The sequence below is a fragment of the Denticeps clupeoides genome, chromosome 4 (assembly GCF_900700375.1).
Source record: "Denticeps clupeoides chromosome 4, fDenClu1.1, whole genome shotgun sequence".
Lineage (NCBI taxonomy): Eukaryota > Metazoa > Chordata > Actinopteri > Clupeiformes > Denticipitidae > Denticeps > Denticeps clupeoides.
Genome location: NC_041710.1, coordinates 13,418,859 through 13,441,810, shown reverse-complemented (window position 1 = coordinate 13,441,810; position 22,952 = coordinate 13,418,859). Strand labels below are relative to the sequence as shown.

At 39.4% G+C, this 22,952-nt stretch overlaps 2 protein-coding genes across 2 annotated transcripts in view; one reads left to right on the top strand and one right to left on the bottom strand.

Annotated features, from left to right (window-relative positions):
• Positions 1-2,242: 2,242 nt before the first annotated feature.
• sirt6 (sirtuin 6) lies at positions 2,243-22,344 on the bottom strand. Its single transcript, XM_028978203.1, has 8 exons — positions 22,145-22,344; positions 21,769-21,896; positions 12,065-12,247; positions 9,309-9,368; positions 8,776-8,871; positions 5,706-5,786; positions 4,361-4,484; positions 2,243-3,363 (listed from the first exon to the last, which is right to left on the bottom strand). The coding sequence occupies exons 1-8, from the start codon at positions 22,208-22,210 to the stop codon at positions 2,917-2,919; spliced, it is 1,185 nt and encodes a 394-aa protein (XP_028834036.1). The 5' UTR covers positions 22,211-22,344; the 3' UTR covers positions 2,243-2,916.
• LOC114789111 (CUGBP Elav-like family member 5) overlaps positions 21,095-22,952 on the top strand; it is a 106,833-nt gene continuing 104,975 nt past the window's right edge. Inside the window, exon 1 of the mRNA XM_028978201.1 lies at positions 21,095-21,104. Within this exon, the coding sequence (XP_028834034.1) occupies positions 21,095-21,104 (10 nt within the window). The remainder of the gene's footprint in view (positions 21,105-22,952) is intronic.

The following is a 22,952-nucleotide window of genomic DNA, read 5'->3' as shown; positions in this document are numbered from 1 at the left end:
GTAACAAACCTTCAGTAGCATTGTAGTAAAGTAAAAAAAATATATAAAATGACCCATAGCTATAAATTAGACGGCGTACTTTAAAATGACTGGAATAAGAAAAAAAACACATTAAACAAACAGCAGCTACGGTTAACTTTTTTCAGTGCAGTGTCTGGCAGCTGCAACCCTGAGAAGGAATACGCAGTTATAGAGAGTGAGTAATAGAGCTTAATGTCTGCATAGTGGGATTTCCAAAGTTCAATAAAAAAGGAGATTTTTCTCAGATGATTTCCAAATCTCCACAAAAACAGTGAGCAAATATGCTTGCTGAATTTTAATTTATTCTTCCCATATCAATCTCACACTCAAATGCCTTATAAGTGGATATTTTTTAAGCAACGGATTAGTCACAGGATGTCAAAAGGGAATGAATTTCAGGATTTTCATTTGGCATAGCATTCTCTGGTTTCCACTGGTTAAAAGTGGGGCACATTTTACATTTATGTACACTGCACTCAAGTTAGAAGTTTTAGAACTTCAGCTGACCTATTTGGTGGAGCATCATTTGGACTACTAACCATTTTAGAGTAAAAGGCAGTTATCTGTAATCACAGTTTACAGCCTTTAGGTTTCAACAGTATCATTTAGCTCTTATTTTAAATCAGATATAAGACATTTTAAATGTTTGTCCCACTCTTACAGTTCCACCATGTTAAGTGTTGTTATGGAGAATGTCTGATAAGCAGAATTTAATTGTTTGTCTATAAAAGGATATGAAAATCATCTAACCTGACAGGAAAGAAATTCAAATTAATTTCACTTATCTAGGAAATTATTTAACAAAACAAAACAAACAAATATTTCCCCCTAATTGTATAAAAAAATGTGAAATAATATTCCATTGAAATAGATTGATCTATGTTTGTCACTTAAGTAATCATTCAACTCGCCAAAACAAAAAGAAGCTTTGAACACCCAAGTGTATGCTTAGAAAGGAAGTTGGACCAATAAATGCATTTGCACTTGCTTAGATTGGAAGCAGCAAGCCCCCAACCTCCATGCAGCATGATGTAATGACATTTCTAGCACACAACTGGAAACCATGACCTTTGCCCCTGTAGCTAAGCAGCGTCAGAGCTACTCGTCTGCCTCACCAGCAGTCCAGTGATCCAAGTGCTGGACTAGGTGCTCCCCTGCTACAAACTTTCACATTTCGCCTCGTTTTGCTTTCAGGGGGAAGTGGAGTGTGGCACATGCAATTGTTTACTTCTAGACTTTAATCTATTTGCAAATCAGATGTCGACAAGTGTGTGAGAAGCGATTTGCTGGAGCAGAATGGGAAACATCAGGTCATTTTCTTCAAGACTAAGCTACAATTTTTCTGTAGGTGAGAGAAAAAGGAAACGCTGAACTAAGTACACACCATGATGAATGAATGTACACTGTCTGCCAAAAAAAGTCTTTAAATGAGACAAGAACCTTTGATTGGTTAATTTTAAATAGTGAATAAATGTTCTGCTGGCAAAATGTTATTTAATCTTAACTACAGTCTCCTTTTTTAAAACTTTTCCATGGTGGTGGAATCTGTCAAATCACTGACCTGTATTATACAAATAATACAAGGAGAAGTTGATCACTGCAGTTACTACAATTGGAGTAAACTGTCCAAACTCATCAAAACCCTGAAGGAGAGTGGAAAAAGATTCTGAATAACCATAGCTGGAGATTAGTTATGGGAAATTAGCCTCTTTTCAGAGAGAGCCTGCTCTTGTGCATGACACCCAAATGGCTGGAGATCACTTACACATTTGGTCAAAAGGTAGAAAATGGCTAATCAGGGCATTAGTATTGTTGGAAGCACAAAGATTAGAGTAATGGGAATGGGTCATGTGATGTGTCCAGATTTACCATGAGTGTTGGACACCCATCATGCATAGTCACTACTGTACAAACCTCTAAAGGCAGTGTTCTGATCTGGGGCTGCTAAAAAAAAGAAGTCTGCTGACCACCTGGGGAATATGTGTATCTTTCAATGCCAGAATTCAATGGGCTCTGAGACACACTGGAGAAGATTAAAGAAAAAATGGTTCAAATATGAATAAATGCTGGACTAAAAACAAATGCTGTAACATTTTATAACTAAATGCCAAAGTGAATGCATGCTGTAATCAATCTCTATCTAGCCCCCTTCTGTTCTGTATTTCTTGTGGGAAAGAAAAGGGGAAAAAAAAAATCATGCAAGTATTCAAATGCAAAAGAATACATTTTAACAAGAATTTAATTTAAATTTAAACAATGGAATAAAGCCATTTATTATACAAAGTCATATACGAATGAAAAACTAAAATATAAAATAAAAAAGAAAAACATGAAAGAGAACATTTACCAAAGTCACAATAACTCTTCTCAATCCAAAAACATATAGAGAAAAAAAGGCGAACTAGGTTTTCTAATTGAATCCAAACATATTCATCATACTAAGACTACATGGATCAGTTTATAACCCCACTTACAGGTAATGCATACTACAAACTTGCACGTGCAATCAGACATTATGAACAAATATAAATATACTATAGTTTACAAAAGACTAGAAAATGTTCTAGAGTTCTCTCCTACCTAACATGTAATTTCTTTTTCTTTTTTTAAACAAGGACACCTGCCTTGGTGCCCTGCTGGGTAAAGCACCCTTGGGGAGGAGGAGACTGAAAGGCTGAGCGAAAGGGGTGGTGGCAGATGCCGGGGATTCAGGTCTCCAGAGCAGTGTGGTTGCCAGCAGGCGGCTTCCTGATGCAGGAAAAGCGCTCGCCCGAGGGCTGAACTGTGAGTAACCCAGAGCAACGCAGCAGGCATCGGTTGTGTGCCGTTTATATTGATGCCATCTCCTGCCACTGTCTGTCCCCGTGTTTGCGAGTTGGGCGGACATTGACTGGATCAGGTCTCAGTTCGGGTTTGTTTGGGCTTGGACGGGGAGTCTGTGTCATCTGAGGAGCAGGGAGGATTGTGGGAAGCGCCGCTGGTGGACAGTTGTGTGTCAGTGGAGGGGTGACGTTGAGTGTTGGTCACGTCAGTGCTTGTGTCAGTGGGCTCATCCTTTGGAGGGCTTTCAGAGTGTGAGACACTCACTTCGCGTTTCACAGCTTTCCCCTTGTTCTCCCCTTTTCCCTCTGTCTTCAGTCCAGACCTCCTGTTCTCCTCTATCTTCAGCTCAATTTTTACCTCTGCTTTAGGACTGCAGAGAGGTTTGTCAAAAGGGTCACCGGGGGAGGTCTCACACACTGTTGGTCCCTCCCACTCAGGGATTTCTAGTCCCAGAAGCTTCATTAGTTGGCCCATAACTTCATCCACATAGCCATGAATACGCAGATAGGCATGTTTGTCCTGACAAAAAACAAAGTGTAAAATATATGAATATAGCTGTTGACTGGCATGGAAAGCATAACATTTATTATATTTTATTTATCGTGTTTATTATTAACATTCTAATATATAGTAGAGTGTTCATCCCCTACAGTCAATGGGCTATTTTTCTGAAGAGATAAAAAATTAATTGGATGAAATAAACATGAAAGTATAAACAATCTAATTTACCTTCTACTGACATTTTCTGTGTATAAATGTAATTAAGTGGCTCTTGCCCCAAGAGAAAACAAACAAACAAAAAAACACGGGCAGTGACGGACTAGCGGTTAAGGAAGTGGCCCTGTAACCAAGGTGCCACTGAGCAAAGTACCACCTTTCATAGCTGCCCACTGCTCACCAAGGGCGATGGTTAAAAGCAGGGGACACATTTCATTGTGTCACTGTGTGCTGTGCTGCAGTGTTTCACAATGACAATCACTTCACTTTAATTATTTAAACCATAAGGAGTTTCTGTCAACAGACTGTTTTTACTGCAACACTAACAGACTGTAAATAGTAAATGACAGAAGAGACACAAAACTTAACCACATTAAAGAGATGAGCATGAGTGAAAGTGACTGTGAATGCGAGCTGTGAAAGGAAGTAAATCTGACAGGAGAGAAATAAATAAATAAAATAAATTCAACCATGCAGGTGAATGCAGACTTCTCAGAATGTGATAATATGGACATGGAGAGGGGAAAATATAACTCGTAACACCCACCTGATTCTGCTCTAAATGTCAAACATTTAATCGGTGTTGTAAGTGAGCAGACAGAGGCACGGGCAGAGACAGGATGTGGAAAATCAGAGAGTGAGACGGGATGGAGATAAACAGAGAAATGAAACATTGGAGATAATAGGAGACAGAAAGAAGCTGATAAGAAAATGGGGAGGCAACATGCATGCCAGAGAGAGAGAGAGAGAAAGTGAAAAGCAGGCAAAGGCAGACAAAGAGGGAAGACGTGCTGCTTACGTGTTTGGTGGGCTGGAGATTGACAATGACCACTTTGCCCCCTTTACGTTTGGTGAGGAGAGGCAGATCCCCACTGGGCTTGATCTGGAGAGACGTTCCGAGTGTAATGACAACATCAGCGCGCCTGTACACACACACATTTATCAGCCACATTTCAGCTGGTAGATATTTCAAGCTCTTGGCATAGAATACAAATGACTGGTTCTATAAGTAAGAATATATGATCCTCAGTATTATTTCCACATGTGTACTTCACTGAGTTCCCATATCCACAGGTGATCCATGCTGGCAGAAGGCCACAGTTTGAACTAATTGTGAGCACTCAGGACATACAGTACAGGCAAAAAGTTTGTACACACCTTCTCATTCAATGTGTTTTCTTTATTTTCATGACCATTTACATTGGTAGATTCTCACTGAAGGCATCAAAACTATGAATGAACACATGTGGAGTTATGTACTTAACAAAAAGTGGAGAACTGGCCTCCACAGTCACCGGACCTGAACCCAATTGAGATGGTCTGGGAACTCCTTCAAGACTGTTGGAAAACCATTTCAGGTGACGACTTCTTGAAGCTCATCGAGAGAATGCCAAGCATGTGCAAAGCAGTAATCAGAACATAGGGTGGCTATTTTGAAGAAACTAGAATACAAAACATGTTTTCAGTTATTTAACCTTTTTTTGTTAAGTACATAACTCCACGTGTGTTCATTCATAGTTGTGAATGTCCAAACTTTTGGCCTGTAAAAAGGCAAACTTTTGGTACTGTAAAAAGGCATAAAAAGCATACATTTGGAGAAACTGCCCCACTTACTTTTTGAGCACAGATTGTAAATACGAACAAAGCTCACACACCTTTAATTTAAACACTGCAAGTGGACACGGTTTCCCTCAGTTACTCTGGAGAGTGCACAAAAACTAATCAATGGAAAAGGGGTCCTAATCAAGTCATGAGCAATGACCATAATATGGGCCTTTTTTTAACCTCCAGCTTAATGAAAAATGTATGTATACCACAAAGTCCCAACAGCCACATAATAACCATCTGTGCATGCAACATAAAAATTAGGTCAGGGACAAAGATCTCAGTATAAGGTGAGTTGACTGCTTATATATATATATATAGGTCTTGAGAAAAATGGACCCAGGAAAAATTAGTTAACATTGACACTGCCCTTATTAGTGATTATAATAATAATAATAAAAAGTGCTATGTTGCCTCTTGTTATTTCAAACCAAAGCCAAATGTTGGACTCCATTGCAGGAAATGTTTTTTTTTTGACGTGTAGGCAGCTCCAGGACCGAATCTGAGACGGAACCCCAGCTCTGTGTGGTTCTGCTTACCTGCTGGCCTCATCTGCTCTGTTCAGGTCTCGGTCAGGGAGGGCGTCCTCCCAGTCCAGGATTGTGCTGATTAATTTCCCCCTGCCACACACACACACGCACAAACACCAACGCAAGAAACAGGTCATGACCATCTCCTCCCTAATTGTGCTTCCAACTGAAATTACTGTGATTATAGCAGAGGACAATACACACCAGCAATCAGGCCCAAAATAAAACCACAGAGAGGTGAAGTGAATAACATTCACTTATTAAAACCCACAAGGCACCGATTGAAAAGCTATTTGAAATGGAAAAATGTTCTGTGTACAGACAAATTAAATTATTATTGTTAATTTTGGAGAATGTGGACGACTCGTCCTCTGGACAAAAAAAAGGGCAGAGGGACCATCTGTCTTATCAGCACTCACTTCAAAAGCCTGCAATTCTGATGGTGATGGGGAAATTTCCATGCAGGAAAGGCCTTGTACAATTACTGATCCTGGCTTCATAGTAGAAGAGTCCAGGTGCTGAATGGGCCTGTCTGCACTCCACATGAATTTCAAATTCATTTAAACTAGTAAAAATCGACTGTCTAGTTAACGTTATCTTAGATTTCAAATGTTAATATGAAAGAAGGAGCAGTAGCAAAGGCTACAAAAATGAAATTAAGTCTTGTAAATCAATATTTTGTGCTGCTTGATAAAGTCTGTGTTTTTGCCATCATTTTCAACATAAAAACCCTGCAAGGTGGGGTGTAGGGTGAGGTAATCATGACATAAAGCGGGATACAATGCTGTGGTTTTGTACCAGTAAAACAAATAATGTGTATGGATTAAGGACTGAAATTCAATAACCAAAAAATGTAAGATGACAACAATAAAAGTAATTTCATGGCAAGAAAAGAATATGAACCAGTGAAATTTCAGTGGTTCCTGTTCTTTAGAGTTGAAAAGGCCAAAAATGCAAATTTGAACTCCAGAGGTTCCAGAAAACAAAAAGGTACTGCTCACTGTGCATGAATATAGACAAGGCAATTTTGATCCCTATACTTCTCACCTCCAACAAATCAAGTCTCCCCTTCCTATAGACAGAAATTGTAGCATTGCTCAAGAGTGACAGGCTGTAATAACGTCCCATAGTAATGCACCCTTAACCACCTGGCTGAAGGTTAAATGAAACTGTTTTGCATGGGCAGAAGTGTTGACAGGCTCCGTCTCTTTTGAAGCCGCTTTCGTCCTGTAACCGCTTTTATCCCAAATGAAACGCCCGGTAAGCGCGCCTTGGATCGTCTTGGATGAAGAAGCATCTGAGACCTTGGGTCTATCGATTTTGAGATAAGATTTCCACTCACTGAGCACCTGGTTGGGCTGTAACGGATGGATTTTCAGGTAGTCTGGATCTTAAATGGTAGAATCATGACAGGGTTCAGCACTCACACTAAAGTATTTCACAAAAGTTATTGAACATGTTTTTAACCTGTACACTTCATTAGTTCTTAAACTGAAAGGTAAGGAGAAAACAGTTCAAGTTCTAATAGGTTTGAACCGATTAAGGCCAAAAAGGTGACAACAGGCTTTTCCAGCCTGACCCCTCAGGAATCCAATGGATGGAAATCATGTCAATAGAAATGACAGACTAACTGATACCCAATAATTAATTAATTGTAAATAGCTTGGACTTGAACTGTAATTTATAATGACAATTATATTGCAGCATTATGAAGCAAATCCACAGAAACGTGGTTTGGGTCAGTCAAAATTATTATTAGCAAATGTCCGTTAAATGTCCAGTTAAGTGTGGTAAAAAATAAATAAACAAACACATCAAGGTTTACGGTCTTAACAGGAATAATAATGTAATGATTGTAATGGTTTTATCAATTTGATTATTTTCACAGGAATTCACTCAATTACTCAAAAATGACAGATTTGTTGGCTTCACATTCAAGAAGTGAATTTCCAATTCCACCACATCACAAGGGGCAGTGGTGGCCTAGTGAGTAAGGAATCACAAATTTATCATAAATTGATGAACATGCACAGAAACAACACTCAAGTAAGACATGTCATTTAAATGATGCTCAGTCTGTAAAAATGGGCCAAGATTAAGAACCATCAGAGCAACCAGACAACATTTTTTGGGGATTTCATTGTCCAATTTTGGTGAGCCTGTGCAGTTTCAGTATCTTAGCTGATCTGATGCGTGCATATTCTGCATACCTTATTTGGTTATTTGAATTATTGCTGCCTCTCTATAATCTCGAACCAGTCTGGATATTCTCCTTCAACCCCAGATGCGGCTTTTTCGTTTGCTGACTTAATCATTTCTCTTGTCCAGACTATTCTCTGTAAACTCTATAGATGACCATCTGTGAAAATCAAGTATATCAGCAGTTTCTGACATACAACCATGTCACCTTCAAAGCCACCCCTACTGATACTCAGTTTGAACCTCAATTAGATGCCTAGATGCCTGCAACTTTGATGGTGTGGAGCTACAGGGGAAATGTATATGCAGGAAAGGCCTGCAGCAGGAAAGGCCTTGTATGATTAACTAACTCAAAGCTAAGACACATACTGTGCTCCTGGCTTCACAGTAGAAGTGTCTAGGACATTTTTAGATGAATTGCTGCAATCAAATATGAATAAAGGTAATAAAGGTAATAATCTCTATCGGTAGTCATGTTCATAGTGTATGAAGCAAATGTTTTGCATGACTGCTTTATTCAGATGACGTTGCTTTGCTTGCTTGCCTGATTTAATTTCCAGATAGATTTCTAAATATAGTCATCTTTTCTTTGCTGACAATTAGGCTTAAAAGCTTAAAGTGTAGGAAATCCTTTTAAAAAAAAAAAAAAAAAAAAAAAAAAAAGGACCTGACTGTGTGTGGAGCTACTCACTGTCAGGATAGTTTAAAGCATTTCCAACATGTAGACTGTTGACTTTTTTTTCTCCCATGCCTTTCAAAGTTCATTTTCATTCCGTAGCTCATGTGTGGTTCTTGTATGATTTTTTCATGATTTTATGCCCCTGGGTTCCAAACACACAGCATTATGTGGATGTGATCAGTTTTTATGTGCGTGTGTTACCTGCAAGCACGTAGTCCTCTGGAGCGAATGACCTCGCAGTAGCGTCCTGTGGGCTTCAATCCCATGACGCCAATCACTTTGTCACGTACGTACTGCCTGAAAGGCCACAAAACCAACACCGTTATAGTTAACATGCTCCAAAACACATACAACACGAGCACTCATTCTTATTCCAAAGTCAATTCCAATGTGGTTGTGATCAACACAATTAATATGTTTCTCCAGGAGAACTGATCCAGAAATTTAAAAAATGGATAAAAGGTCTAAAGACGACTAAATTAGTATTTTATTTAAAATTTAGGTCAACGAAGACATGCAGCAACACTGAATTACACATGTAATCTATTTCTAGAGTTTTAAATTGCAGGCCAATATGTTTACATTTCTGTGATATGCAAAGTAATCATGAGTTGTGAAATATGCTAGAAAAATGATCTAAAAAGATGCAGAACAGCTTTGAAGAGGGTTTTTTTTTTAAAGAAACTGACATAGCATTCATGTAAATCTTGAACTAAAATCATGAAAACACATACTTGCCACATTTGTCACACTCCTCCACAAACATGTTCCCATGCAGCTCTGACAGGCGATCTCTGAGAAGAGAGATATGGAGAAAGACAGTATATATAAAAAAAACACAACAGTGTGATTGTTAAAGACAGAAGAAAAAGGGGAAAAGGAGTGCAAGGAGAGAGGGAACAAATGCCAGAGTTTAAAAGGACAACAAAGGGATAAATAGATGAAAGAAAAAAAAATAAAGGGAAGTGGTGTAAAGATGAGAGTGAAAACATGAAGGAAGGTCATTCGCTGAATGAATCATCACTCTGCAGAAATAGAATAGACACACGGTCCTACACCCAGGTCCTACTGAACTGTACACAAAGCATCCCATTAAACCGAAGCACATAACGGAGGCTGAAGTATCACACTGTATGCGTGTGTTTTGTGTGGAATGGTATTCTTGAGCACTCACAACATATAAAAATGTCTCTGGCCTAGATACTTTTAATTTTGCCCAAATTCTCAGATAAAAACTTGTACTCCCACAGCAGGAATTAGGTTTTGGTGGAATGTGTGAAATGCAGGACCATCCTATCAAGCCCCCAGGCCATTAATGATTGAGTGTTCTATCACTGGTGGCGATGGGATGTGACTGGTCGCTGGAGATATGGTTTTCAATTTGGTCACTGAAAAATATGGAATACAGTCTCTGCAACTTCTACTAATGCATATTCTTGGTCATATATTATTCTAGATGTGTTCATTTATGTAATTGTTCAATAAAAAGAACAAAAGTTTAATTTAAATTGACTGGTGCCCTGCTGCTAAAGTCAGCCACAAAATTATAAAATGTCAGCAAAGGCAAAAACTGGTTACCACAGCCAGCCTATGTCCTCTAGGTAAGGGGTCACAAATCCTGGTCCTAGAGGGCACTAGTCATGCACAGTTTAGGTCTTTCCATGTTCCACCACACCTCAAGTCAACTCAAGAACAAAGTGATAACAAGTTCAAAGGTTGAATAGAGGGTGCTAAATGAACCCAAAAATGTGCAGGACAAATGCCCTCCAGAACCAGGTCAGTGCAACTGTACAGTCGTGGCCAAAAGTTTTGAGAATGATGCAAATACTGGTTTTCACAAAGTTTGTGAAATTACAAGCATTTTACAAACTTACAAGCAAGATTCAAAGGCTTTTATTGAGAATTAAATCAAGTTCATGCAAAGAGTCAAAGAGTCTTGGTCCTTTATTTTCAAGACCTCTGCAATTTGCCCTGACATGCTGTCAATTAACTTCTGGGCCAAATCCAGACTCATGGTGACCCATTGCTTCATAATCAGTGCTTGGAGATGGTCAGAATTTGAGGGTTTTTGTTTGTCCACCCGCCACTTGAGGATTGACCACAAGTTCTCATATGGATTAAGGTCTGGGGAGTTTCCTGACCACGGACCCAAAATGTCAACGTTTTGTTCCCCGAGCAACTTAGTTATCACTTTGGCCTTAATGCACGGTGCTCAATCATGCTGGAAAAGGCATTGTTCTTCACCAGACTGTTCTTGGATGGTTGGGGAAAGTTGCTGTCGGAGGATGTTTAGGTACCATTCTTTATTTATGGCTGTGTTTTTAGGCAAAATTGTGAGTGAGTCAACTCCCTTGGATGAGAAGCAGCCCCACACATGAATGGTCTCAGGATGTTTTACTGTTGGCACAAGACATACTGATGGTAGCTTTCACCTTTTTTTAATGCAATGATGACTACATGTGTTTCCTTGCAGGTAACCATGGTTAACAGAGGAAGAAGAAGAATTTCAAGCATCACAGTCCTATTAAAGCCTCCAGTCTGCTATGCTAACTCAATCAGCATGACCGAATGAACTCCAGCATTGTGCTCCACAACACTCTCACTTTCATTAAAGGGAGGATCACTGAAATGATCTCAGCGGGTTTGTGGCAGGGCTCAGATGCAGTGGAAATGTGTTTTGGGATTAAGTTCATTTTCATGGCAAAGAGGGACTTTGCAATTCATCTGATCACTCTTCATAACACTCTGGAGTAAATGCAAATTGCCAGCATAAAAACAGAAACAGCAAACTTGGTGAAAAACAGTCTTTGTGTCACTCTCAAAAGTTTGGGCCACGACTAACTGCTTCATGAATTTAAGAGGTTATTCAGAAAGCCTGCCAACGCGACAGACCTCCATACTCTCTTCTGACTGCACCCAGTGTTGGAATCCACAGTAACAGCCACTTACCATAACAGTCTGTTAACATCTCTGTCACCTAGATTTCAATCACATACAATTTGTAACTATATTTGAATGTCCTTGTAATGTCACAAGAAGACATTTGCTGCCCTGGTTGCAGCTCTTATAATGATGGAAATGCTCTTAATCTAATCTGAGGTTGCAGTCTACACTTGACAGGCACTCAAGACATCTGAAGGGTCTTGCCGAAAAGAAAATTAGATACATATGCAAAACCCCTAGACCACATTCAGATGGAACACACACGTCAATAAAGGCTTTCAATAAATATATTGATGCATTAGTTGTTGTTGAATATAGACTATATTCATGGAATATAGAGCACTGGACATTTCTTCTTCATTAAAAGGCACATTATTGCCTAAATGGCTGCATACTGTACTGCAGTACTGTCATAATTTTAATTTGAAGGTTAAATGCTCTCCTTTTGCAAAATGAACAAATAAATAAATAACACATGCAAACTGAGGATTTTCTTTGTGTACACCTTAACACTTTATTGGTTGCCAAGGTGCAACGCTATGGTTACCGTGGGAAACCGGATCGAACATGAAGTCCATCGACATTCTGGCTGATGAGGTATTTGAGGTATCCAGCACGCTGGAGACCCAGCAGGGCCATGTGAGTGAGGCTGGGCCGAGCATCTTCAAACGTCGTGTCAAAATGGGGTGACTCTCCACGCTCCTCCATTGTCCACACACCTTTAGGGCCCCTAGACACACACAGACATGAGTAAGGACATCTTGTGACATCACATGACATTATTACTAAAACAGTAAAAACAGAACACACTAATTTTCATTCACCTCAACTGGTTTATAGCGCAAAGCCGGGCCACAAATCTGCAGTCAGACACTTTCAACAGTGCTGCCAAGAAACCAGTTGTTGAATGTTATTAAGAAAACAGGCTCACAAGAGCAGAGGCTGAACTGAGCTGGAAGGCTTGGACATTTATTTACTAAATGTATTAGACACTTTTATTGATTAAGGAGTTGGTTTAATGATTAGTTTATTAAAATTGCCTTTGTCATATCTTTATGGAAGACCAACCCTTTCTACAAATGAAGAAGATGAACCTTGAAAAATTCATACTAAATATTAGGAGGGTTGAAATTAATAGTATAATCGATGCATCGCGATGCAGACATGGACAATATTGCATCAATGCAGTGCAGAACATAATTGATTATAACATAATGACGTTGGTGATTTTCTGGCGGTGGCATAAAAATTCTTGTTAAAAAGTAGGTCTGGTAGTGACCGTGGTGGCGTGATCGGAGTACAGTGCCGCTCTGAGTAGGAGTTTCATGTGGCACAGTGCGGCACCCTGCAGCCTTGTTTTCGCACCCAGGTCAAAGTTGAAATTTGTTCAACTTTGACAGCTGCACCAAAGTGGGTGAGAGTCCTTTCTGCCACTTTGAAACACAGACACGAAGTGGGAATGGAGGAAAAGCTGGTCCTAACAATCTCCAGAGTATCCAGAGATCTACAACACAACATTATCGTGTTACCGGGAGTTTAGAAAACCATGCATACTTTTCTATGCTGAGCGAGCTTTAGATTTACTCCAATGAGCAGAAAAACTGTGTGTTCTGTGTAGTGGAGGAAACTCTGGTGAAGCATGCAGAGAAAGGAGGTCTACCGGGAAGAAAGAGAATCTCACACCGCTGCTGAGGTTATCATGCAATGATAATCATAACTGCATCAAATGGTGAGGCCAGTGAAGGTTCATGCCTCTACTAAATATACACTAACCATTTAAACATTTCCATGTAAAACAATTACACCTTTTCATTACAGCAAAGCCATGGAAAAAACACACATCGAGTGACAATGTGCCTTTTCCTTCAGGGTTTACTGAACAGCATTAGAAAGAGCTGAAGCAAACCTCAAAGCCGACTCTGCTTTTTGTAACAAAACACAGACCTAAAAAAAAAAAAAATTGAAATCTCAGGTCAATATTAAGAGTACTACTCACTCATAAACCCATCAACTGAAACATCCAAACATGAAACCACCTAAGATTCCCTGATGCTCAATTACAAAAGTCCCCTCACCCCAAAAAAAAAAAAAAACTCCTATCCTTTTAGTTCCTGCGTGTTTTGCTTCATTATGCAGACTATGCAGGTACAGATACTCTCACTCACAGAAAGGAGAGGATGGGACTTGGGGCTGCTATTTTAAGATGGAGCTGAAGAGAAGAAAAGAAAATAGTTGTCAGAAATATTGAGGCAAAGACTTTCAATGATTGAGAGAATAGCTTCATCTGACAAAGCTTAGCACAGTGGGAAATGGCTGGATTTACATAAAGTCTATGAGCGACACACAGAGAACATATCCACCGAACATTAAACAGCCACAACATTAAAAGGCAGGCAGAAGTACAAATCAGGTGGGATGGTGAATTTATCAGACATGTTTTGTGTACGTGCTGAGAGTTGTTATTTAAGCAAATATATAATATATAATTAATATTCTATTATCCTTAAAAATGCATGGTGTGGATGTTATGTGTGAGATAATCAGATTTACTGCCAATGCAGTCAGGTTTAGAATTTTCACTCAACTAACCAGCGTGTACGCTATGGTTACGCATAGTAAGCGCCAAAATGCCATTGTTGAGGATTGAATGGGGTTTTTAACGCTACTTTATTGCAACAAAATGCTGATTTTTAAATGGAGACACCTTTAAAAATGTGCAGTGTCTGACACTGCAGTCACCCGCTATGCTGCTTATGGAGAAATTGTTTCTTATTTTAAATAGTTGGCACACGTATTATTCGTGCTTGGTCTCTCGCTCACTGTATTTTACTCAATAGATTTTTTTTTCAAGCCCTTCCCTAAGGCTGCACAATAGTATATGAAGGAGCATTCTACCTTGGATTCTGTTATCCACATAAAGGATCTGCTGCAAAATATTTCAGATCGTGTCAAGTTCATGGCTTGACAGATGTGAGCCGTTACAGTGGCACAAAACTCATCAGGTTGTTTTTAATGTTGTGGCTGATCTGTAGTAAAGATTCTGTTCTATATGCTCTCCCATCTCTCAAACCACCCATGTGCCCCTTTCCCCACATCCCAACCCTCATTTCAGGAAGAGAAATAAAAATATAACGGCACGCTCTCTGCACCTCTGAAGATCTGAATACTCAGAGCAACCTGCTGCAAGTAAAACACCCACCCGCTTGCCTTCATGAATTTTAAACTGCACCGGGGCATGAATTCAGATTACACACAATTGACAATGTGGGGCAAAAATAAAAAAAGCACTCGAGAGGCAAATACACATACAGTTCAACTCTTCTACTAAACTAAACTGTATTCATTTTGACAAATGCAATATAATTACAGAGCTCTGATAAGGCTGATCTCTGAGTGGAGACCAGGTGGGGCAACAATAAGGACCTCCATCTTACCAGAGTTTAGCTGCAGATAATTGTTACTGAAACAATTCTTAAGACAGCATGAGATACACTTCAAGGACTGAATGATCTGTGACAACTACACAATATACAGAGAGAACAGTAATGGTCCAAGCACTGAACACTGTGGCATTCCACGCATAATGAGAGCAGACTCAGATGTGAACTCTGCAACACCTACTGAAAAACTCAGTTATGAGAAGAACCAATCCAGCGTGGAACCAGAGATCCCCATGGATTGGACTAGCCTCTGAATTAAGATCAAGTAATACAAGGCACTGAACACTCCCCTCCATCCAAAGTCACCAGAAAAGACCAGGCTCAGAATGGTGTTTTCACCAGGGGTAGGTGGACAAATTAAGAAAATATTAAGGTTTCTGATCACTCAAAATATTATATATTTGATATTTTGAAGCACAAGTAATCATTTTTATAATTAGTTATAATGTATTATAAATAGAAAAGAATCACAGATAAATAAAAGGTAGACACACATCAGGCTATAGACCCTCTGAGAATGAAGGGACATGAATAAAGGCTAATCCATATAATATAGTGGTTAATATCGCCCCTTTTGCACTGTGACCAACCTGCCAAAAGAATTGAATTGAAACGAAAGAATTAGTAGCCACAACACACTCAAGTGAATACACATCAGTATACATATCATGAGCTAATTATCACTTTCCTGCGACAGATGTTGGTGTTTTCCGTGGAGCTGCTCTACCAAGGAGCTGCATCTCAAAGAGCAAAGCCACCAAGGGTTCAAAAAGTGTGTTCAGAAGGCTTCAAGAATACTTTCAAATGCATAGATGTGGAAATGACTTCTGAAGATGAAGACTATTTTAGTTGCTTCTTCAGGTCTCCAAGATGAGTGTTTGGACTCAAATTCTATTATATTCAAATGAATGCTGTTCCAGAGAAACTGTTCATGATGCAAAATGCATTCCTCCTCTTTTGATCTTTGAGAATGTGTCTCTCCTGAGGAGGTCACAGTGGATCATGGGTGCTGCAACCCACAGCTAAATTTTTTTTCCACTCCACAAATGCACTGCAACAACAATGCAAATGAAACCAACACCACCACAACGATCCATGACACACATGCAAAAGATGTAGCTACGGCTCACCAGCCCCAATTTTGTGAAAGTTAAGACTTCCTCCTATACTAGACAGAAACCAGTAAAGTATCAAGGGTAATACTTTAAGAAGTAGGCGTATTGGCAAGGATCTCATAACAGAAATTTGCTGCTTCATTGTTTTTATAGCTTTTTGTCAGTTGTTTCTGTGGTGTATTGGAAGTATAATTACAAGCATTTTAAAACTTTCAAATACTTTTATTGACAATTACATAAAGTTTATGCAAAATGCCAATATTTGCAGTTTTGGCCCTTTATTTTTAAGACCTCTGCAATTCACCCTGACATGCTGTCAATCAACTTCTGGGCCAAATCCTGACTAATGGCAACCCATTCATTCATAATCAGTGCTTTTTCCCCCCATTTTTTCAGGTGCCCCAAACAATCAGAAAGGGGCTTCATCAGAGAAAACGAAAGTGAAAATGAAGCAACAGCACAGCACACAACACAACTCTGCTTTTAAACTATCACCCTTGATGAGAAGTGCGCAGTGATGAAAGGGGAGCAGTGTGCGGGGACGGTACTTTGCTCAGTGGCACCTTGGCGGTTCTGGATTCGAACCACTGCTCCCAAGTCCTCAGCAGTCCACTGTACTTTTTGCAGAATATCAGTCTGTCCTTGATGTTTTTCTTGGAGAGAAGTGGCTTCTTTGGCATCTTCTTGACATCAGGCCATCCTTCAATAATCTTCGCATCACTGTGCACTGACACCAGCCTGCTGCCATTCCTGAGCAAGCTCTGCACTGGTGGCACCCTGATCCTGCAGCCGAATTATCTTCAGGAGACGGACGGGCCTGGCATTTCCTGGACTTTCTTGGGCACCCTGAACCCTTCTTCACAACACTTGAACTTCCCTGTGAATTTTTCGATTATGGTTGGTTTTTGATGGTTGATTTTAGTTAGCAATTTTAGTAGCTGCAATATCCCTAAGGCCTGTAAAGGGTTAGGGTTAACCCTAACCCTAGCCCTTTTTATGCTCCTTAATGTGTTTCTGATGTGGGGATACCAGAACACTGTTTTCAACGGAGCTATAAAGGAACAAATCCTGACAAATAAAATGCACTAGTAATTCCATCGTTTTTTTTAGAACAAAGTGAGGTGGATAGGAGTTTGTTTGCGGTATTCAGCATAGTTTGCCATTTTCTGTCCATTGGCCTCGGTTGTTCCTGTTGAAATGAACTCTTAAATTGGTTGTGTTGCCTGAACATTTCACAGAAGGGTGATTCTGCTTGCAAATTGCATTTCCTCTATCCTAGTCCATACTGCCTGGTTTAATTTTATGTGGCCGCAATAATGACATCGGTCATGTTTTTTAATTTCACTCTTCCAGAAATGTCAAGTATTCAGAGTACTCAGCTGTACAGCGCCATCTACTGTAGTCGCATCTGCTGTTTCTCTACATCGTTCAATACAGATGAGAGAAAACTGGGACATTTGAGCTCCCTCTATGTATAAGTGTATGGCATAATTTTGCAGAGGCTGTGCAGACTTTAAATCACTTAACTATCAATCAATAAAGGCAAAATGGCAGGTTGAATAGGAAGGAGGTCTTCTAGTAATAATGGGTAGTTAAGGATGACAAAAAAGAAATGATTATACCCAGAAATACAAACAGAAATCCTATACTTGCTATTGTTCTGTGCACAGGCTGACACGTGAGGGAAAAAAATAGGTCACAACTGCACATTTTACGTATATATACAACACAGCACTACAGAGCTTATCAATCAAATGTTTGTAAAGGCAAAGCAGGTTTTTGACGAAAAAAAAATAAAATAAACATATAACTTATTATTATTTTTTTTTATTTGAAACTATGTCCTACTTGTACCACGTGACAAATTATTGTATAAGTTCTGAATAACTCTTAAATGAAGTTACATTTAGAAAAATAACATATAAACTGAAAAAATATAAAATAATAAATTGAGTAAAAAGTTCAATTAAAACTGGATGTGTTCTGTGAGTTATTTTAAATAACATTAATGTTGATTTCCCCAAACCAAGCAACCCTAATAAAATAATCTTTTCATATACTTCAACCATCATACTCCACACAAAAAATGAGTCATCTTCATTCAACACATGATGAATAGAACAAATACAGCTAAATGGAGTTTTGCATGAGGCATATTATTGGCTTTACATTTACGCCCTTATCCAGAGTCTCCCTGGAGCAATTTAGGGTTAAGTGTCTTGCTCAGGGACACAATGGTAGTAAGTGGGATTTGAACCTGGGTCTTCTGGTTCATAGGCGAGTGTGTTACCCACTAGGCTACTACCACCCTTTATTAACTGTGTGATGTATTACTAATGAAGCAAGACACACATTTAAATTTTTACTTGTTCAGCTATCAGAGTGAGGTGCATAAAGCCTGAATTATAATAATGTGCTGAAATATCCAGAATACTGTGATAGGCACTGTTTGAGTTTGAAATCATGTGATCTCAATTGCTGCACACTGGATGTGGTGGAGAGGCTGAAAATGAGAAAGAAGAAGGGTGGAATTTGGAATAAACAGAAAGATGAATAAGCAAATGAGAGAGATAAAAGGAAGACATGGATTAAGAAATGTAGCTCAGGTATTAACAGACAATAATTTCCAGCATCAAAGTGGCCTTGCATCTAACCCATCGGTCTCTCCTCAGCATGCTTTCAATTATCGTTCCTTCAGTCACCATCACAAACTACAATCCTGCTACCACATATCTGCAACAGGATCACAGACATCATGCCTAAAACATGCGAAACAGAGATTCGATAGAGAAAACAGGAAAAGTGTTCTTGCTCACCAAACTAACACAGTTTCTCCTGTTCTATGCGGCACTGTACGCAGCATAGAAATGAGATCACCAAGTGACTATTTGTTTCATACATTAAATGTAAATGCAGCTTTTCTAAAGTAACAAAGTTTATGAGAATGCACTGGCATTAAGAAAAATGTTTCATTGGGGTTGATTACGGAAAAATCTGATTAATCCAAATGAACAACTTTAAGGGTGTTTTCCTTTCTATGACCATCCTCCTCAAAATGAAAGGAAAAAAACTCATAGAAAACAGTTTTCACAACTAATGAAAGTCACCTATGTGCCAAGAAAAGCCTGTAAAATGTAAATGCTGGTCTACTGCCCCCTTGTGTCAGTACTGGGACATACAGCTGACTGGACGGTGAGAGCAGACTGCTGAAGAATTGATTTATTCTCTTCAGTCCTGTTTCGGACCGCCGCAGAAAACTGATATTACTTCCAGTATGAAAGTTACTCCGTCTGCGACTGACTGTCTCTGACTCGATCAATCACTTTCCAATCATTCTAGGTCCAATGCACCTTCAATACAACCACACACCTCGAGAAAGGAAACAACTGGGCCGCAACAAACAGATCAGATTGGTCAGAGGCACTTAGCTGGACAAACATGTGTAGGACAAGCTGAGAACAGGATCAATATGGTAGTTAAAGCCAATTAAGTGTACCTGTATGCAAAACAGGTGATTGACCAAGCTTAGTTAAGCAAACTAAAAGAATCCTCTCTTCATCAATACCTTTTTACATATTAAGAGGCCTTTGATTTAAAATAAAAAGTAAAATTGAGGGATCTTGAAGAAAAGAAAAAAAAATCCCACTGCACCGAATTAAGTTATTTTTAAATGCCCTTGAGATTGAAACAACTTACAGTGAAAGACCAGCAATAAATAAATAAAATTCATGCAATCAATTGCTGCTAATTCAAGTAATGGAATTCAGTATGTTATGGGAAAAATGTCACGACAGCAGATATGATATGACAAATCTGCTATCAGTTTCTGTGTGAACTGAGGAAAAAGCATTAAATTGTGATGCGCAATTCGAATCCCAATCCGTTATAAAAGGTTATTTCAATGGCAACTGGACTTGTTTTGGTTCCTTGACAACGTTCCACCCTTCCATTCCAGAGGGCTTTAAGCAAAGGAACCAAAACAAGTCACCATTGAAATGACCTGGATGACTGAGAACCTTCACAGATATTTAACACTATGTAAAAAATAAAAGTAAATGCAAAAAAATTCCAGTGTACATCTGGGGAACCAGCAACCTGACAAAAATGTTTTTGGCCAGACAACTTAAAACAAGAGTCAATAACTTCAATCAGTTGCTTAGTTTTCAACTGCAATTAAATAAGATATTCTCTGTGTGTCTTCTTTTTTATCGAATGGTGATGCCAAATGTGGAAACTAAAAAAAAAGTGGTCTGTTTTGCAATAATTACCTTTAACATTTAATAGCCCAGTCCTACTTACAGCGTACAGTTTATCAGTGTTCTTTGTTTGACAGTATTATTAGTGTGCAGTTTGGTTAAGCCAGCGATCAATTGGCTGTTTGGTGATTTTGTCCATGGCCATTTCATTTTAAATTTTACCAAATTAAATGTACAGAAAAACAAAAAGTTATGGGAAAAGTGGGGCTGTGGTGGCCTAGCAGGAAAGGAAGCGGGTTCAAATCCCAAACTGCCACAGTGCAACTGAGCAATTACGGTCCCCACACGCTGCTCCCCGGGCACCTTTCATGGCTGCCCACTGCTCACTCAGGGTGATGGTTAAAAGTAGAGGACACATTTTGTTGTGTCATCGTGTGCTGTGCTGCAGTTTTTTATTAATCATACAAAGTGATGCACAATAAGTTATGTGGGGCAGTTTCTACCTGTTGTCGCTTTACTGCAACGCCAGACTGTAGACTTAAATCTACAGTAGACACCTAACTGTAATCTGTACATAGGAGTTCAGGGAGCAGCCCTAGACTGTTTATAGGAGGCCTGCTGATCTCATGTAGCAGAGGAAGCATGCACTAATTCTTGAACCCCAGAATTAGTCCATAATAGAAGAAAGGAGACCATGGTGCAGAGGGCCCATAAAGTTTTCACTGAGAATATCTGATAGAACTCACTAGGTTAGGTGACTGACCTTCTCTGGGGAAAACCCGTTTTTAAAAAAGAAATGACCGTTTGGAAAGACTGATACACCGGCATGCACAAAGGTATTGTGTTTCATCATTTGTGTCGTTATTGTGGAGGAGGAAGGAAAACCGTGTAGATGTGTGTACCGTGTGTGCACAGTGATGAGGCGGTCGGCGATCTGGTCGTGATGTTTTGGGAACACGTAGGGCGCACGGTGCCCGTCACTTTGACGCACCATTAGGGCATCGTCATTTGCCCCACCAAACTTAAAAAAATAAATAAATAATGTCCCCCTCGCGAGTGTACAATAGTAAAGCTGCTTTCTTTTTGACGGCTGTCTCTGTTCGCGCGGCTCCGTTGTTGCAGCAATTCGTTCGCTTTGCAAATCTGGTGGGGGTTTCCCCCCCTAAATATAATAGTGCTTAATATTGGAAAATAAGGAACAGATTTCTGTATTGTGTAAAAAACTATTGATTTAGCGTATTTGTCAGATGTCAACATCCTGCATCTGTAAAAGTGATGCAGTCTGCATTGCCTTGAATAATATGTCACGGAACCCAGACTTTCTCTGTCTCTCTAGAGAAATACAGGTTAGATTTCAAAGCGAAATCTCTGTCCAACATAATTGTTCTGACAAAACCTGACCAGACCTGTGTCATTTTATTTAATGTAAGAAAAGTTCAAAGTTGCAACATATTTAAAGTTCTGGGCCGAGTAAGTGATCCCAAAGATGAGTAGGGGTACCTGAAATCAGGTATTCCTGCAGACGTGCTGATTCCAGCTCCTGTGTTAAACACCACATACTTGGAGTCCCCGACAAGCTGAGCCAGAGTCTCCACTTTACTCCTCAGCTCCTCCGGAGAGTCGAACGCCTGCAGGAGAAGCAGGAGTTTTAACACATGTATAAAAAAAATAATAAATACAGTGCATTTATTCTTTAATAACGATACGTTGTTCCGAGATTACTATGTATGTACTTATGCAATTATGATCAAAGTAAAAACGGACGAGATTTTACGACTAGCCTCCAAACAGGCTGAGATAAGCGTATAGATTTGTACGGACTGCGGACGACAGACGCTGCTGGAGGCCGAGTTTAAAGGCTGAGCGGCGGCGGTACCTCTGGAAGGCCACACACGCCCTTGTTGGCGTAAGGAGTGAGTCCTGCGGCGTAGTTCACAGACATGGCAGTTCCTCCCGTCCAATCTTTTTACCCCGCTAACAAGAAGAAGACGCAAAACAGGGATTTCTGCTATGCCGAAACACTAGCCGGTGATGGCCCTTGTTGATGACGTCAGTGTCCCGCGACGTGTCGCTCGATGTAGTCGTCGCAGAAGTCAGCACACCCTCGCAAATACGTCAATACTATTATAATTGCATTACAAATTTTATATATATATTTATAGGACCAATTCAGTGATGTATATAAAAAACACTGACCGAGTCCCAAACACGTCTAGCTTTAGTTTCGCGAAAGTGCTTATGGGAAATGGAGTGTAACGGGTGTGTCTGCATTTACATTTTCAGCATTTATCAGGGTGTGTAGGCGGATTCTCTATTCATCGCAGCATTTACAGATAGAATGGGCACCTCTGTCGTAAGAGGTTTTGTTTTCAATCGCTGACTATGTGCGTTCTGTGTCAATAGATACTATTTTGAGTACAAATGTCTTTTTAATTCTACTAATGCACATAATCAACAAAATAATACTAATACTACTACTACTAATAATAATAATAAAACTACACACAGAATGCACAAGAAAACTACCCGTTAAATGCAAATGTGAAAACATTAATTAGTGTAGAAATTATACTATAGAATTTTTTACTGTGATATTACATCCTATTTCATATCATAATATAATTTAGTCTAATGTTATTTAACATGATATTGTTTACTGCACTTTTGTACATTGTCTATGTCTA